General features: G+C 47.0%; 4 protein-coding genes across 4 annotated transcripts; all 4 read left to right on the top strand.

Annotated features, from left to right (window-relative positions):
* H6S33_007156 (uncharacterized protein) lies at positions 1-516 on the top strand (the record flags this gene model as incomplete). Its single annotated transcript, XM_044838506.1, has 1 exon — positions 1-516. The coding sequence occupies one exon, from the start codon at positions 1-3 to the stop codon at positions 514-516; it is 516 nt and encodes a 171-aa protein (XP_044689320.1).
* Positions 517-8012: 7496 nt separating this feature from the next.
* On the top strand, positions 8013-9644 carry H6S33_007155 (uncharacterized protein; the record flags this gene model as incomplete). The annotated part of the gene is made up of 2 exons (XM_044838505.1): positions 8013-9068; positions 9126-9644. The coding sequence occupies 2 exons, from the start codon at positions 8013-8015 to the stop codon at positions 9642-9644; spliced, it is 1575 nt and encodes a 524-aa protein (XP_044689319.1).
* A 3872-nt stretch (positions 9645-13516) lies between these two features.
* H6S33_007154 (uncharacterized protein) lies at positions 13517-16672 on the top strand (the record flags this gene model as incomplete). The annotated part of the gene is made up of 3 exons (XM_044838504.1): positions 13517-13786; positions 13858-14776; positions 14835-16672. 3 exons carry the CDS (start codon positions 13517-13519, stop codon positions 16670-16672), a joined length of 3027 nt encoding a protein of 1008 aa, XP_044689318.1.
* Positions 16673-18426: 1754 nt separating this feature from the next.
* On the top strand, positions 18427-19212 carry H6S33_007153 (uncharacterized protein; the record flags this gene model as incomplete). The annotated part of the gene is made up of 4 exons (XM_044838503.1): positions 18427-18508; positions 18597-18683; positions 18877-18976; positions 19041-19212. The coding sequence occupies 4 exons, from the start codon at positions 18427-18429 to the stop codon at positions 19210-19212; spliced, it is 441 nt and encodes a 146-aa protein (XP_044689317.1).
* Positions 19213-19219: the final 7 nt, after the last annotated feature.

Below are 19219 nucleotides of genomic sequence, written 5' to 3'. Positions count from 1 at the left end.
ATGTCCTTAAGCCTAACCTCACGCCTCCTCCGCGCCGGGAGCTCCCACCTAAAGGCACCAAAATCAGCACGACGACACACCACGAAACGTCCACAGCACCCCACCCCCACCATGCCATCCCCCGCCTACAACCACCACCCCACCCCCACCATGCCATCCCCCGCCTACAACCACCTCGCCAACCTCCCCACCGAGCTCCTCCTCCTCATCACGGCCCACCTCCGCGCGCGCTCGCTCTGCAATCTCGCCGCCACCTGCCGCGCCCTGCTCAACCGCCTCGACTACCAGCGTACCGCGCGCTTCGCCGCCGCCTCGGCCTCGCCCACGTTTATCTACCGCCTCGTCAAGCACCAGTGGCGATGTGGGCAGTACTGCCGCGTGCCCGACAACGAGCGCAGGCTCGCCGTGCTCAACTATGCGGCGGACAAGGGGTCCACGGAGGTCGTGAGGCGGCTGGTGGATTATCATGGGCTGCCGGTGGAGGGGATGTGCTGCGGGGGCCGTCGCCGCTGGTGAGGGCGTTGAGGGGCGGGCATGCGGAGACGGTGAGGTGGTTGCTGGGCGCGGGGGCAACGGTGCCGCGAGTAGGGGGGAAGATGAGGGATGGGTGGGGGGTGGAGATGCAGATGGTGTTGGAGGAGTGTCGTGGGAAGGTGGGGGTGTAATTACGATGCCCGTGTTGGAAGGGGTGGATCCGTGGTCGGGTAATTGGTTGATGTAATTCTGATTCCTACGTAGCTTTGAATTTGAATTGGAAGGTGTGGTTGGGAATTTGGAAGGTTAAAAGAGACGTTCGCTAGTACTGCTGGTAGCATATAATAATGCTGTGTAAACTGCTTGTAGCCCTCTCAGTCATGAATTATCTTGAAACTCGAACGTTGCTACTTTTTTTCTCGGTTGGTTTGCGCGTTTATGCGCTTTTGAACATTTCTTATGGCGGAGAGCTGTACGGGAATATCGATTCCGGTGCTAGTATATCATAGGTTACACAGACTCACCCTGGTGTGGCTGCACGCTTCCGCCTAAACCCTGCTAACCTTAATCCCACCTCACCACCCTACAACGCTATCGAGTTTCTAGGGGTGTTACCAAGGCCGCCATGTACTAGTAGTACTAGTCATATCTTGAAGATCGCATTTATCTAAGATATTCAGCAGCACTCCCTTCCGTTTCGACCAGACAAGGGGCTACCGCGCGCACCCCGAAGTTTCGTAAGAAGTCTTTATTGAGAATCAGTAGAACTGTCGGGACTTATCGCCGAGAGTAATCCTCTCACCGTCACAGCGACAGGCCGCAAAGCGCACACTGCTACCCAACCAGCGTCCACCCCGGCACCGCCACAGTGTTGCTACACATGCTGGATGCAGAGGAATAGAAATACGAGGGTGGGAACGTACGTGGTGTAACGTGTGGTGAGAGAGGGGTATGAGAGTGTTGTGGTAATGTTTCGGAAGTGATAAATCGAGGCGCGGAGAGTGCAGAGAGGGTGGAGGTAGTGAAGAGGGAAAACACGGGAGAAACGGGGGTGTATGGGGAGGTTCAGGTGTAGTAATGGGCATGAGACAAAACTTGGCGAGACTTCGTCTTGAGGGTTTGAATAAGGCGAGGCCTATAGATTACCAGGTGTCGAGATCAGGTTACACAAAGTCTCGATGCCTAACTTGTTAGTCACTGGCAAGGCTGTGCCAAGGCCTTGTTTATGTGTTGGCAAACATCGCCGCTAATGAGAAACAATTTTAACCTCCATCCATATATTCGAGCAAGCGATACAGCCCCACATCGATAGAAATGAGGCCTCCCGGACTTTCTTTTGTTATCTTCGTATCCTTCACATCATTCATACCATTATTAGCCCCCACGGTCGTAGCCGCAAGCGTCGCGGGGCGATATACCTACCATCCAGAATCAAACCTACAGGATGGGTCTTTAACACCCGTTGTGAAGAAGATCCCAGTGCCAATACCGACTACTCTCCCCGGAAGCCCATCTTCGATACTGCCAAGATCACTGATTGGCCACGACAACGAGAGGAAAGGTGACGGTGCCGACTCGACAGCCGCCTCGGAGGTTACACATATGAACATGTTCTGGGTTCTTTTCACATTCATCTTCGCATATGTGATACACCCATTGAGTGGGACCATCGGTCTGGGCTCAGATTATCGATTCCATGCGCTAATCATACCTCCTGGACCTATTTTTGATGTATTATACCTATTATGCGACGTATTTTACCCTCCAACTCATTCTTGCATCCACGCGGCTCCACCTGATATCCCTGGGGAAGGTCCTTACTTCGTCTCCCACTCCGACACCGAACTTCGACTTAACGTTCGGCAAGCAATTCAGCTGGTGATCTGTAGGCGGCTGAACCTCCCTCTTCGGTCTTTGCCCTTGCCAGCTGTGCCTAACAACGATATTAATCCAACTACCAAGCGCTGGAGTGGGAAGATAATTAGCTTGAGAGCATTTCTTTCACTCGTGTCAGTACTTCAGTTTGTCAAGGTGTGCGGCTACAGTCATACCAGATGGGGCCTTGTTTGGACTGTAGTGGTCTTCATGCCGTGGCTTGCACTAGAGGCACTCATCCTGATTTTTAACGACGGCGGACTTTCACTTCCCTTGCCCAAGTCGAACCTTTGCCTGTGCGAGATGGGCTGGGTTTCGCATTCTGATAGAAAGAAAAGTTTGATCCGAAATGCCTTTCTTGTCACCGTTGTAGTCCTGAATTTCTGCTTTGGCTGCAGCCTCTTGCATCTAATCGTTGACACCCTCCCTCGTAAAGATGTCCCTAAATCTGTAACGATGTTACTCTCCTTTATCGTTGTTGCTGCTATGTTGCGTGGGGGTACTATAGCTTCATGGTGGTGGGCGGGTGTGGATTTACATGAGTTTTGGGGGATCATTCCGGTAAAACCCACGTTCCGCTTTATTACCCATTCTTCAGTTGTTTGGCAGGTTGTCATTCTTGTATGGTTTTTCTTCGTTTATGACTTATCTGGTTCCTCCAAGGCGGCATGGACGGAGAGTCTGCCATAAACGCCTGGGAGCTTTCTCAAGCCTCGCTAGCACAGCTTGATGTGCAACATTTGTCTTTCCTCAATTTCTCGATTTTCTTCTGTACTCAATGAATGGAGTGGGGTAACCTAAGGGAAGAATTTCATCAAGTTTGGAATTGGTAAAGGAGACGAATCGAATTACAAGCAGTGGGTTTGTCCGGGGGGCTTAAATATTCTGTTATGCATTTTCTTAGGATTGGATTTCTTTATTGTCTTTTGTCACAATTTGTTTTGTGTTGGTATGTTAGATATTGTCATAGGTCTGTTCAGGCTCATCCACAATGTCAGTTCATTCACGAAGTTTCGTGGGTAAACCAGTTCATCCAGGAAGTGAGATATATATCAGAATTACCCAGCTCAGTCAGTAGGTTTTGGTCTACTCACGAAGTCTGCGGTGAAATAATAAGGAACTAAACCAGATTTGACTGTGATCGCTTTCACAGGAGTAGTAGCACACCAGAAACCTCAAGATAACCCCCCAGACGCCGGGACACGCTGTAATTGATCTCACATTGACTTACAGAGGAGTATTGGAACACTCCAAATCTAGTTCATCCTGCAGGCTACAGATAATGACAGTACGAGGCTCTATTCCCCCCAATTACTCTATGCAGGGATGTAATACTCGGCTCACAAGGACACCAATATCGTCATCCGTAATAAACAACACTTCGTGAATGAACTGGTTCACCCATACAACTTCGTGAGTGATCGACTTCGTGAATTAGCCAGAACAGCTCCCGGGCGGCATACAACTAACGAATTATCAATCAATCAATCAATTCTGTACTCAATCGATCAATTTGTTATCGCCTCAATCAACATTTGTGATAATCCGTCGAATAAAGATATTTCTACCTATTTCCCACTGCCATAAGCCTAGTAGCTCCTATCTATGATATGGCCAGGAGGAAAAGTACGATGTAGTCGCTCGAGACATTCAACTCCACCCAGGCATTATTCTCTAATTAGCCAAACTCGACATACCCGGCATATTAGCTACAACAACCTTATAAAAGCCGCCAGCCACCCAGGTATACCTACTTTCTACTACGAGTGGAAATGCATCAGGAAATGCATCATATTTTGTGTGGAGAATGTCGTCGGGAAATGCATCAAATTTTGTATGGTAGAAATAATTAAATCGTGTGGTGGAAATAATTAAAATCGTGTGGTAGAAATAATTAAAATAGTGTGGGGGAAATAATTAAAATCATATGGAAGAAATAATTAAACTGTCTTGTAAAGGAATCGGGAAATGCATCAAGAGTGTATTAAAATTGTGTGGTAAAATAATTAATATTTTGTATGGGGAAGTGATTAAATATGGGCCCTTGTGCACCGGAGGAAAAGGGATTAAAATGGTTTTAAGTGCAATGGCATGCTTTTACATCCAATTTACATCCATTAATTATCCCATTTCCTCAACCGAATTTTGTCAAAAAAAAAACGAAAGAATATATGGATGCCTGTCTACATCGTTACCTAGATAAGGGTTGAACCTCTTATCTTAGGCTGATATAGCTAGGACTATATCAACTATACAAGCTGAATTGATGTAGATGACCGTTTTGGAACACCTATAGGCCCAGGAATATATGTGGTAATATTTTTGAAAAATATTAAAGGGATCGAAAAGGGAGGATAAAGGGACAGAAAAGGAATCGAAACGGGACAAAAAAGAGACAAAAAAAGGGACAGTAAGTAGATAGTAAATGGATATAAAAGAAATACAAAAGGGATACAAAAGGGACATAAATGGGATCCGGGGAGACCGGCCTTTGGAAAAGGAACAGTAAATTGACAGTAGATGGGCATCCCGGGGTCTACAGTGGCAAAAGTCACAGGAAATGCCACAGTAAAAGGGATGTAAAAGGAAAAAGGTACACATTTCCAACAGGCGTACCCATGTAAGCACATTTCCATGTGCCTTTTCCCAAACATTTGTGTGGGAAATGTGCTAATTATGCATTTACATTCGTAGTAGAAACTTTGACCCTTTCCTGGGTTTAAAAAGGACTCACAGGCTTGCCACCCCCCTGGCGTAGGTTAATATGCGTTGCATTGAAAAATTAGACCTTCATTCCGATACCGGTAGCCAAGCCAAGCCTCGGGAGCGAGTAACAAACTATTCAGCTAAGCACACTACAACCCCTGCTTGCTTATCCCTCGTCTCATCTAGTATGAATCATCAGAATCCTGGAGAGTACTCGTGGTCGACCTCATATGGCAGTGGCGGTAGCGGGTATGTCCTGACTCGTAACGGAGGGCTCTCAAGCCTTGTCGCGCGGCCGCCAGCACTACCTATTTCAAAAATGTACATTGTATAGGCGGCTTTATACACTCTTGACATGATACTCAGTACAAAGAGCTCAGACCTGAATAGTTTCATGGGTCTCGGCTCGGAGAAGAGGTTGGTAGTCGAGAGGTTGAAAATTACCTACGACCGATGGGATGCGTCGCGAGTTGAAGGCTACCTGTATACAGAATACCGAATGCGATATATGTAGATGTGATTCAGTATTAGCGTGATGCCTTAAAGTTTGGTCAGAGCAACATGCCTACTAGGTCATCCAATCCAAGCTATATTAAAGGCTGCATAGCGAGTAGGGGAGCTGGAGTCTATTTCATGTATATCATACATTCAAGGTGATGGAAGAAAGTCCATTATGGTGGTTCAGGACCTTGAACTCTGTCCGGAGCAGTAGAATTAGCCCTAGGGCGCGAAATTCTTCAGCTGATCGGTGAAGCTTGCGGTTTGGTGGCTTGGCACGAGTGACAATCTGTGATTGGGCCATGTCTTGGCAAGGGTTAGGTGTGATCATTATGGAGGTGCCAGTAAGAGTGACGATCTCCTAGCTGTGTGTTGTACGAAAATGCCTTAAGTGGTGGGAGGAGGGCGAGATTGTGAATGTCTAATACCTGGGGTTTGCAAGTATACGAGCCTAGAATAAAGTCTTAGCGGAGGTGGGGAAACGAGACAAGGCGACGAGTCAGGACAGCGAACTCCTCACCTGCCAATCCTCATATTAGCACACAGGAATAGTATCAACAGGAATTATGTTTCTCATTCACAGTGTTGGGGTTGTTCTGATACCTGCCGACACATTTGCCACCACTAAACGTGCCAAAGAAGCCAGAAGGTTCCTCAGCAGGACCAGAGTAGCACGTTGGAGCGCAGCAGGAGCAAAGTATAGAAATTGACAACACCTGCTCTGATTTGATAATTCTGATCAGCTTTCTGAAATCAGACATGATCATCGTTGGGAATGATCTTGCGCAGTCATTACCGCCATTACGAGTGAAATGCCGCTTTGTCTTAAAGCAAAGGGGTCGGAGTAGAATAAGAGTAAATAGTTACAAATGCGTGTAATAATGAAAAGACATCATTTCCCCTTTTCCTACTATTGCTTTGCTCTAGGCTCAAGGGGCCGGGGTTAATCGAATACTTGGCGGTATTTAATACCTTGCGTAGTCAGGTCAAACTGTTTCTGATCAAATCCCTGGGCTTTCGCTTCAGGAGGTTGGTCCAATTCAGTAGAAAGGCTGTCGTCTTACTATATTTCGTCAAGTGGTCTAAGTGCAAGTCCGATACAGCGCTTTTATGCGCTTTTATGCGCTACCGAGCAGCTGCCACCCGCCATGCGCCGTGCAGATCAAGCTCGGACTATTGGCCCGGGGAATGCAGGCTTTCCCCCCGAGAATTGTATTAGTGTATTAATGTATTAATGTGAGCTGAAAGAAAAGCAATTCGCTGCATGCGTCCATGCATATCATTACATGTATGGAATAAAAGTACGCGTTCACCCTCTTGGCATTCTTGGTACACTATCTTCACTTTCTTGGTATTCTTGGTATTGCGAATTGTCAAAAATAATGGGACAAACAGGCTCCAACGTAAGAATCTCTCAACCAACACCGACCACAAAGTGGCTATAAATAAGATAAAAGATAATAAGAAATACTAGAGTCTCAAAATACATTTTCATTCCGTGTTAGTTCGTTGGTGGCGAGGTTGGGTGGCCGTTGCGGTGCCCCGTTGCGTCCCATAATTTTTGAGAACCCGCAATACGCTATATCGCTGGCGAATGACAGGATTTATCGCAGCAGAAATCCAGAGAATTGGCACCAATGAAGGCCACACGGTCACTTGAGATAGAATTAGTGCTGGCCCTCTTTCCTAAAGCGGGTGAGGTGTTGCCTATTTTCCCCACAATTGAGTTGAGACACTGGAGTGTCGCAGGGAGGTAAGCGCAAAGGAGATCATTCATGCATGTAATCTACTCTAGTACGCAAGCCCAATACGTTCATGAATTAAGCACAGCGATTAAAAAGGAACGAAGAACGGTTCCTACCTATACCTCAGAGTCTGAGTAATATGAGATGGAGACGGAGTGAAATCCGTACTCCCATTACTGCAGATCATCGAAGTTTTGTCTCACCACCGGCATGGCCGAAGAGTAATTACTAGATCAATATGATCCCCAGTGTGATTGTTTTCCCCCTCCCACAAATTTGCACTATCGCGTGTTAGGATATGAATATTTATAATTGCCAAACAATATAGTCAATACATGTTTACCAGAGATCGTGCTTCAGGCTCCATATCAGCTGTCGCTTGTAATCTACCCTGCATATGGACTTACTTGCATGAAGTGGAAAGGCGCAAGCCATTTGTTGGACAAAGCGCCGTAAGATCGACAGGCTGTCGTCGGTTAAGGTTAAAGGGCAAACCTAGCTATTGATAGGATAGAATGCCAGCCTATCATTATCCCCTACCTGATCATGGGTAGAAGGTCAGAGGAGGTAGTCATTGCAAGATCGAAGCAGCTAGATCCCGCAGTTATAATAGACCCTGTCCGCCTGTGAGTCCATGATTACTCTTCAACTCTTTGCCCAACCTTGAGAAGGCGTTTGTCTTCAAAGTACCCACCTCATCCTGCCCGAGCAACCATGGCGTTACCTATTATTCTATCCGCCCTCCTCCTTCCTGTTCGATCACTGATAGACGCATCACCCATCCCCGAATCACCCTTATCAACACCTAGTGTAGAGCCTTCATGGGAGCCCGAGCCCACTGGACGTGGCACCATGACAATCGTCTCCAGCTCAATCATCACCCTCGCTCTTTGCGTATACACAGTCCTCCATATCAACTTACCCCATAATGCTACCCCGTTTGAAGTCATCCTCCGCAAGTTAAGATTCGTTGTTATCGGCATGATTGCGCCCGACGTCATCCTTGCCATCGCCATACAAGAATGGAGAGATGCCCGGGGATTTTGGCACAGCTGGTGCAGTCTCCACAATATTAGGCCTGGTGATGATAGTGATAACCTTGGTATGCAGGGAGCCTTCTTTATTGGCATGGGTGGCTTTTCTCTGGGACCAAAGGAGCTCTTTGGAAGCTTCCGTTCTGTCGTCACGTACGATGGCTTCCTCTATTTCACCAGAGTAGGTCAAGCCCCAAAGAACCTAGTAAGGAAGAGCGTAATCATGGACAAAAGCAAGGTTGAGAGCCTCGGCAAGGGCATGGTGTTTGCTCAGACAATGTGGACACTCATACAATGTATCTTGAGAAAGGCGAATGGGCTTCCAATAACGCTTTTGGAGTTCCATGTGGCGTTGCATGTGGTAATCACAATCATCACCTACGCCTATTGGTGGCACAAGCCTCTGGACGTCCAGGAACCACTTCACCTATTTCATGACGTGGACACCGCGATTATGCAAGCTGTCAGATTTGGCAAGCGCGGGTGTAGGCTCCGGAAGTCTGTACTTGCCGCAGTGGGCCTAGGGCCAATTGTCGACGTGAACGATCCGAGAGCTGCTTTAAAGGCTCACGTTTATGCAGTTGCGGAGAAAAAGGTCGAGCCAGTTTCCACGCCATTTCAACGAGTAGCCTTGGGTAGTGCAACGGGGGGCTCCTTGAAGATAGAGAGGGTGGTTTCTCTATCGCTCACGTTATCTGCTGAAAGCACAATACCCCCTGGTCCCCCAGACCTAGTGGTTAGAAGGAGCCATACTTTGATTATCGGTGGTGTGATAGAGCTTGAGGCATGAAAGATACAATCCAACCTTGAGAAGGAGGATCTTGCACTGCTTATGAAAGCCTCCAGTATTTATCATTCGGGTCGGTACGCTGCCACTCCAGGCCCCGACAGAATCTCACCCATATTGGATTGTTACAATAGGACGCCAGCCCTATCTCTATTTATAAATAATCTGAGATTCAATAACTGCGCTCCTGCAATCATTATTCCGATGTTGTATGGTTTATTTCATGCAACCGCATGGAACACACATTTCCCTACAGAGTTTGAGCGAGACCTGTGGCGACTTTCCGCAGTGGCAGTAGCAGCGCTTCCCAGCCTTATAACCATTGTTACTATCGGCGTTAATAAGAAATGGGGTGGTGCTGGTGAGGTTATCTATACGATGCTGTTATTAGCACTTTCTGGTTTGCTGTTTATAACACTCCTGGCCCGGGTATACCTATTGGTGGAGTCCTTTCTAAGCTTGAGGAGCTTGCCAAAAGACTCATGTAAGTCTATTCCTTGGGAGGATTATGTTGTGCACTTTTAGATGATTCCAGTTAATGAGATGATTGAGGGGAGGTATGAAAACGAGTATGTGTGTTTGAATATTATGGTTTTACTAGGACTCCTGCAGTCAGTCTAACCCAACTTCTCCTCAATTCATCTTCCCCAAAATGATATTAGTCTAGATTTCTTCCAAAGGAAATTCGCTTATGCACGCGTTTGATCTGTTGTCAGTCACCTAACAGGAGGATACATGTAAATAGTCAGGTTTACTTAGCGTTATTATCTGCGGAACGGAGAGAGAGTAGTGTGTTACTTGAGCAGCTTCTTGTTGAATATTTTAGTAATTTATCACCCGGCTTGATTCATTGATTGGCAGTTCATTAATTGTATTATGACCCTGGTTAAACCTGATATCCCTGGGAGATATTTGGAATCTTCCTAACGCTATTTATAATGACGGGCCGTATTGGAATATTACTCAAATGTCAACCTTCCCATATTGACTAGAGCATTTTGGTCCCCAATTAACCGACCTCGAAGTTATTTCATACAACATTATGTTAGTAGTTTCGAGTACATAGAGGTCTCATCAGGTCTCATCGCCAGGGACACGCACTCACCGTATATCTCACGGTTTATTTATATTTACTTAAAGATAGTTGCTTATCATAAGGAGTTCATTCCCTCTCCCTCTCTCGGCTGTTGTTCGGAGAGCTCCCCATTAAGGACTATCATTGGTCTACCTCATCTTGACTGAAGAGAAACCCAGCAATATGGCAATGTTCCTATCTCTGAAACCACTATGAGGAATCTATCAGCGGCTATATAAATAGTTCTAATACGAGGTCTCTCACGACCTACGTGCCCCCCTGTAAGTTCTAGGCTTGGCGTGGGTTAGGTTTGAGCGTTAAAGTGGGAATCGATAGATGAGTGGGCCTATGATTCCAATTCTGCTGCCTATTTCTTTCATGGCGCCGGTGCTCGGTTATTGAATCAAAAATTAAAAACGCTATGCTGTTGATTTCTTCTTTTCCATTCCGCGGCGGAGGTGGAACACTGGTGAAGAGAACATAAAGACGGAGGCAGTGAAGCCTACAGCCCTCGAGTGCGGTGATGCAGGACTCCGATAATGAGGCGAGGCGACTTAGTCAGATGCTGGTCGTGGCTACACTTGTTGTTCCTCATGTTGTGCATATATCCTGGACGAAACCGGGAATGCATCATGAGCTTAGCCGAGTTCCGACAGATATGTCATTAGGAAGCTCTGGCCAGGTTCCAAGCGGCGGGCAAAAAGATTGCAACGTAATCCCACCATGATAGACTGAGTCGAGAAGGACCGGTAGTAACCTCGAGCTGACCAGTTGCGATGTAGTTACAAATAAGTTTTAGATCCGGACTTTAATGTAAACGGCGCTTTATGGAAGTAGTTGGGTCGAGGAGTTCTCGACAGTACATGTACGTAGGCCACAGGGGGTAGCAGACCTGTTTTGTAAAGCGATGCCGGGCATAAGGGTTATATCAATTGACACGTCAACCTGATTACGAGAAATCAGAAATCTGAGTGATATCTCATGACGTGATGCAATACCCTCGAGTAGGCTTGGCGGGCTTGGCGGGCTTGGCAGCTACTTGCACCCACGCCAGGATAACCAGGGTATGGTCGGGGCTAAACAACAGTTGTTGAGGCTCCTACCGTTTACATTGAACCCGACCTCTTATTTCCCAGCGTGAAGTGGTAAATGCTCCTGCGCATGCTCCGCGCTTCGGAAATCGATTCTCCGAATTTCTGTTCACGTTGAAATTGATGACTTTTACCCGGGAGCTGAAGTGCGCTGTAGTTGGACATACATACCTTGATTAATTACACAATCCAAAGCTTCCAGCTATAGCGATAGTGCGCTACACGAATAAAAGCTAAAGTAAATTTTTTTCTACCCCTCAAGGCACACCCATTATCCGCAAACACCAGTTTGTCCTACCAGGGGGCGTTCCAGCGATCTGGCAGCCTGTCGTACATATGTTACAGTTCCGCCAGCTTCTCCGTTCAGCTAACGTCTTGGCGCCAAGGTGTCGGGAGTGGCATTAAAAGGAAAGGGACACGGTAATAGGCGTGTGGGCAACGTATCTTGAGCGATAGCATGATGACACTTTGTATAACTAGGTGGCACTAAGCGAAGAGGATAAATAGGGACGACAGGAGACAGGCCCTCTCCTCTCTTCCTCTCTAAGGCTCAAGACTCGAATACAGATTACAAATTCATGCTTCTTCTTCTACTTTCTCGTCAAACCTCTCTAGTGGTTCTAGGTCTTACATACATAGTACTTTAATCTTTATCGTTGGATAATTGATCGGTGAGAGCCGTCAAGATACGAAGGCACAGTCATGATCCACATGGCGTTGATGACTGCGAGCAAGATTAACCTATTCATTTCTCCATAACTTAAGAATGGGGATCTGTCCTCCACTCTACGGTATCAGACAAAAATTGCAAACAGCGCTAACAGGGTAGCTTTACTGCTCGGGGCCCCCTGAACCCTTTTTTAAAGATCAATGACTATCGGTCGCAGAAAGCCTAATTCGAATAAGTTATACTACCGGATGCTATGTTTTCCCTCCGTATCTGTTTAGGTGCTGGTTTGCAGGTTCAAAGGGTGTGATTTCATTTCAGAAGAGCTAACTAGAGCCGAATAGGAGACCTCCGGAAGATTACTAGATTCCCGGTGCGGTCTTTTTATAGTTGGGGTAGAAAACGCCCATGTTCAACAGCCATCATGACAGCCATCATAGCGGAGATCCCTGTGCGCCCCAAGCCTTTCATGTTTCCACTAGAGAAAATGTATGTAGAGAAGTGTTGTAATTGAGCGTGTTGATTCAACTAGCTAGAGGGGGGAATGCCCCGGATTTATACTAAGGAAAGGTAACACAAAACATAAAGAATCATAGCCGCATGAGTGATAGAAAAACATGACTAATAAATACCAGAGAAAGAACGAGTCAGAACCCGTGACTCATGACGACAAATGAGAATCCTCCAATACTATGAAACGTGCCGAGCGTACTATTTCAAGATCCACATATTCGGTAACTAGTCCATAGTGTCCACTTTAGTAGAATAAGTCGAGCACCACCTCTCCTCTTGTTTGAGTAATGACACTACATCCTACTGAATAACTCTATCCAGACCTCGAATCACACCTACAAACCGTGGTTTTCGAATAATTCAAATTCTAAGGAATCGGCGACGTGCAGAGCCATTTGAGGGAAGGGAAGTGGTAGGGGTTGAGTTACGGAAGATATGAATGATTATTCTGACATTATGAAGACCCAAGGCTGGACTAATAGAGTGTCAATGGGTGTTAAACGTACATACAGAGCAATTCCCGCTGGATTATTTCGTACCGAGAGTCATAATATATGTGTGAGCCTTGGCGCCAAGAGGTCGAAGCTGGGCATGTATATGCGATAGGCGATAGCCCCTTGCCCACTCAAGAAGCATGCTGCCTTGGCTGCTCAAGCACTTAACAGAATATATCTATTTGATTTTGAAACTCTCGAATTGTTGCGAGGCGCCCGGCGCGATCGACAACACATACCTTGGATGTTACATACGATGGTCTGATGCGCATGCACATTAGAATATTGACTTAAATAGGTAACGGAACTTATTAACAGTCGAAGTGTATCTGGAATATCCCCTGTATTGCTTGATTTATATTGCGATATCAAAATACGAATTGAACTCAATTATGAGCCTTTCGATATGTATACATAATCCCAATGTGTATGCGACCCATAATCCTGTTACACAGATCTGCAAGCAACCTAGTCGATTACGAACATCGGCAGCGCTAACAGGCATATGTTCCCCGCACGATATCTTGAGTCATCGATATATACCATCAAAGAGAAAGATGTCTCAGCATTTGGAGCACTTCGGGAAGCAGAGACTGACCACGGAGTTCCTCGATGGATCAACCTTCATTTATAGGCATACCTATTCGAATCCCGGAACACTGTTGAGAGTTGAAACCTGGGCCAGAGTGGAGACACTTGGATCTGGCACGTTTGGCACGGTGTATAAAGAAGTATGCGCGGAGACGAAAACCGTTCGGGCCGTGAAAAGGATTCACATAAGATTAGCCAAATCAAATGAGCTCGATATCTTGACACAGCTCCGTGCGGTAATTATTCACACCGACTCCATGCATATACTTCTAGGAGCCATCAGTTAACCATATTGGTGGCCTACTAGTATCCTGATTACTTTGTTCAATTGTTAGGGTGGTTCAACGATAGCGACTATATCTATTTGGCGATGGAGTACCTTCCGGGTGATTTAGGCGCAATGATGAAGGATCACAACATATCCGAGAATGAAACTAAGATGGTGACAAAGCAAATTTTGGCGGGTTTGGAAATAATGCATGAGAGGAATATATGCCACCGAGACTTGAAGCCAGGAAATATTCTCATTGCTAAGTGGATACCACTTACAGTCAAGATTGCGGACTTCGGGGTCTCCAAAAGTCTTGATGGTACACAAGGCCGAACCACCACAGGAACCAAGCCCTTCATGGCACCCGAGATTTGGGGGTTCGGACAGTCATCGAGTAGTGCATACACCACTGCAGTCGACCTTTGGTCCTTGGGATGCCTGGTGTATTATATGATGACTAAACGCGTGCCTTTCCCGGATACCAGGAACCTGATAAACTTTGTGCAGGGTCTTGAAACGTTCCCGCCCAACTCCAGAGAGGCTTCAAACCTATCAGTACTGGCTGTTGCTTTTATGGCCAGTCTTCTAAGAACAAACCCACAGGACCGATCAACAGCATCCAAGGCCCAGCTACATACATGGCTTATAATTAAAGATGACACGCCGACGATCTGGACCATGCTTCCCTCGGCACCTAGAGCTGCACCCCCTCCAATCCACATATCCGGACAGAGCGCAGCCCAAGAGGTCGCTAGATCGCCTCATAACATAGCGAAGCCGGTCCTAGATTTGGTTAGTCCTGGCCCTGCCGTTTCAAACGGCTCAGCTGTAGAGCTCGCTACACCTACGCCACTCCTCGATCCCGCGAATGATTCAGACCCTGATTACAAGGGAGAGCGGGGCCTAAAGGTTCCACGGCACAGGGTTAGACGTTCGGTTTCGCCAGCCCCTGGAGGTATGGAACGATCCTTCATTTGAGCCGGATATCGTCGAGGCTGATTAGCGTGGCACAGTTAAAATGAATTACGCCTTGGTAGCTGCAGCTAAGGGTGGGAAATGTGAGCTAATCAAGATACTGATTCAGAGAGGGGCGCTTCCAATGGGCGAAGACAGCTCCGGAGAGACACCAATGTATTCTGCTGCCAACAATGGCCATCTCCCAGCAATCAAGATATTACTAGAGAACGGAGCGAATATCAAGGCTACCGGGAGCAGGTGCTTATCTGCACTGCATGGCGCGGCCGCATGTGGAAGCTCCACCCTGGCCCAGTACCTCTTAGACGAAGGTGCCGAGGTTGACGAAAGGCAGTCCGACGGCCATACTGCGCTACATATAGCCGCGTGGAACGGTCACTTGGACGTTGTGCAACTTCTCCTTCAAAGAGGTGCCAACATTGACTCGAGGAAGGGGGACAACAATTGGAATGCTCTGCACATTGCTGCTCACTGGGGGGATGTGGAGTTGGTGGAGCTGCTGCTGGATGAGGGCGCCGGCATATCAACAAGGCAAAGCGTAGCCTTCAATGCTCTGCATCTTGCCATACAAGGGGGTCACCTAGATGCAGTGAAGGTACTCTATGAAAGAGGCGCTGATCTATTTGAAGTGGTTGGGGACAATGGATTTAACCCTCTTCATATCGCCTCTTGGAATGGCCATTCGGATATAGTACGGTTTTTGCTTGATCATGGCGCGGATATATCCGCAAAGAAGGCGAATGGATGCAATGCCCTACATCATGCATCTGAGAGAGGTCATCTAAAGGTCATAAGGCTGCTTTTATCTCGAGGTGCCCTTATATGGGAAACCGATAACCGTGGTTTTACTGCTCTTTACCACGCGATATACCAGGGTCATCTGAAAGCGGTGGAATTGCTTCTAAAATCATGTGGAGCCGATATGTTCGAACAGGCTGAGAGCGATAGATGGACTGAATTACATATTGCGGTATGGAAAGGCCATCTGGAAATAGTGAACCTGCTCCTTGACAGCGGTGCCAGTATAAGTGAGCGAAAGAAGGACAATGGTTGGAATGCTCTACATATTGCTGCCTACGAGGGGCATCTGGAGGTTCTAGACCTATTGTTAAAGAGGGGGGCTATTCTATCGGAAAAAGATAATTCCGGTTGGGATGCTTTACATTTAGCTGCAAGGCAAGGCCATTTGGCAGTTCTAACGGCACTTCTTGAAAAGGGCGCAGATGTGTTGGGAAAGGATAAAGCCGGTTGGGATGCTCTACACGTCGCTGCACATGCTGGAGATACAGAGACGGTAACTCTGCTGCTTGATAAAGGAGCAGATATTAACCACCAGGACAACGACGGCCTTCATGCGTTACATCTCGCCGCTCAGGAGGGTCATGTGGAAGTGGCAAACCTGCTTATTTGTAGAGGGGCCAAAACATCGGGAAAGGACGACAGAGGCTTCAATGCTCTACACTACGCCACACAGCAAGGCCATCTAGAAGCGGTAGGCATGCTATTAGATGGTGGAGCATACGTATCGGAACGGGCCGGAGCTGAAGGATGGACGGCACTAAATATTGCGGCGTGGAAGGGGCATGTAGATGTGGCTCGCCTTCTACTCGATAGAGGTGCTGATATCAACGCAGCTAAAGACGATGGTTGGAGAGCTCTACATTTTGCTGCCCAGGAGGGCAATGAGGATATGATAGAGCTCCTACTAGATAGAGGGGCAGATTCAATGGCCTTAACTGAGGACGGATCGACAGCAATTGACATAGCTATTGAAGAAGACCACCACAATGTTCTATTCCTGTTGCTCGAAGAGCCTGAACAGGATCTTCGCGACAATACCGGACTGAGTACTTGGGATAATGCCTACGGCCTGTAACACCGTAGGATACCCCAGTCACCTGCTGTATAATCAACAGCTATCCTCGATAACCTATTTGCTGTCATTGCACCTTAAGATAAAGGAATCGATTAGTTACCAGGCAATCGGCAGTAGGGCAATTCCCCCGAGAACTCATAATCACCTTCATTCTCACTACCTGGGCTATAATCGACACAGTTTCAAATGCCTGACTGTCAAAGAACGTTCCATGTATACCTTTCATTATTCTGTCATATTTATTGCGCCTCTCCTTTCACTGCCGGACCACATACGACTTCTTTCCATGCTTTTACTATTTTCGTACGTTCATGTTCTACACTGCTGCAATATTTGCCTAGGTATTCTGCTCGCATATTGTGATCTAGTTAGGTGGTACTTAGGTTAGAGTAGTAAGACTATACTTTCCGATCAAGATCGATTTGGTTGTTCCTTCGTTCTTGTTTTTTTCTTCTTCTTTTTCTTTTCCTTTTTGTTTTTATTCTTTTGCTTAGCAATCACGAGTATGACTATGTGGGAATTTTAGAGGTGCAACCGAGAGGCAACTACATATGTTCTGAGATATCAACTGGCTCATATACTTCAATGAAGCCTATGCCTAGGTATGTGTGCTAGGTGCGCGGTAATAGTAAGAGTGATTGCTGTCGCTTTTCAAAACACCGCCATTAATACACCTACGGCACTGTTCTCGCCAAGACATCGCCAAGACCTCCGAGAGTTGGACATGTTTCTCATATCGCTTGACGGGGTGTCCTACGTAGAAGAGAGAGCGGGCTTTCATGTAACGGAAGTCTCGGCTCGCCAATTACAAAATTTCTATTTATTAAGTGTAAATAAAGCGAAATTTATCACTTCCATCGCACTACCTAGCACCACAAGGCATCCTGCAGGTGCAGACTCAGTAATACCCGAGGGCAGAATATTTAGCATTACGTATTCCTCAGAGAATGACATGTCAGCTGCAGAAGCAGACGCGACTTTAGCTGCATCTGTTTCCCTTTCACTTTGAAAATGAAAAATTCGGGCCAACTGTAAGTCTCCCATGTCTGCTTCGCTGAACTCGGTATTGTGGGGAGCCCCAGAGCTTGATTTGATTGAACGTGCACTAAGTCAATTTCATTGTGGTCTTATATTTATAACTATATCATATTGGCTTTCCCGGCTGCAGGACCATCTCGTAATATATATGAGAATCATGGCGGGGTGAATGGTCTTCTGTAGTTCCAACCTGCCAAGCCGCATGCAGTAGCAGTCTCAAACAGAATACGTGGAAGCTCGCGTACTAGGCACCAACCAACCAAACGCCCTCGTTTCTTCCAAACTAGAGATCACAGCAAACCCTTCGATTGAATTTACAGGGTCAGGTGCGAAAAGGATTGGCGCATGGTTTTCAGAATGACTGATTTGAGGCCTTTATCCCGATTCAGCGGGGATGGAATATCGGGGGTAGAAACAATGTATGAGACTGATATCATATTGCAGGATAGAGTGACAAATTATCTCGACTATCCCCCCTCCCACGCTCGCACAAGTGACAGCACGGAATACATTGTATATCCCCACCCTGCTGACTATTATCGTAAGATGAACAGAAACACTATATAAATCTCGTTCACATCTCCGGCATAGACCCTTCCAAGAAAACGACCTCAACCTGACTGAGCGGCATATCGAATATCATAAGGCCTTTCGAACCTTCAAAGAACCTTTTACAAACGATTTCCACCCTCGACCAAAGCGACCTTAGGCCAGACATGGAGCCCGGATGCCCATTTAGTAAAGAGGCCATCGAAAAGGAGTATCACAACTCCGTCCCAACCAGAAATCTTGCCATCGGTGCGTATTCAATTATTCTCACTGTGTTTAATATCCGAGCCATCGCGATCGTCATTGAGATGCTAACGACACCTCCGGCGCTCTGCAGTAACATGCATGGACGCCTGGATCCAGGAATCCGACGCTTTCGGCGTTGCGGCCGGCGAAGCACATGTGATCCGTAACGCCGGAGGAAGTGCGCGAGAGGCTCTGAGAAGTCTCATCATCTCACAGCAATTCCTGGACACCAGGGCGATTATGATCGTCAAGCATACAAGCAAGCAAACCCCCATCTCTCCATGAGCTCTTAATCTTATTGAGATTTGAGGCCGGTAAGGCCATGTTACGTGAATCACACCCCGCTGATTTATTTGCCTTTAATTATACAGGATGCGGGATGTGTGGACTCAGAGACGACCAGGTGCGGGATAAGGTCAGAACGAACCTCAATACATCCGCTGATCATATCGCGTTTCTGGGATTTCAAGAGTATGTTATGGTACCCCTCCAGTCAGAGATACAGAGTGTTCCATCCCATTCTAACGCCGACTAGGTTGGAGCAGTCTGTCAGGGATGATGTGGCATGGCTCAAGGCTCAGGATCTCATAGCTCCGGGGGCGAAAGACAATATCAGAGGCTACATCTTCCACGTCCATAAGGATCCGAAACTGAGAAGGCTACAACGCATAGACCCGCCTGAGGAGGAGGAGGAGGAGGAGAAGTAGTCTTTCA

This window comes from Morchella sextelata, assembly GCF_020137385.1.
Source record: "Morchella sextelata strain SCLS chromosome Unknown scls_22, whole genome shotgun sequence".
NCBI classification, from domain to species: Eukaryota; Fungi; Ascomycota; class Pezizomycetes; order Pezizales; family Morchellaceae; genus Morchella; species Morchella sextelata.
The sequence above is the reverse complement of the archived record's forward strand: the minus strand, read 5'-3'. Positions and strand labels throughout refer to the sequence as shown.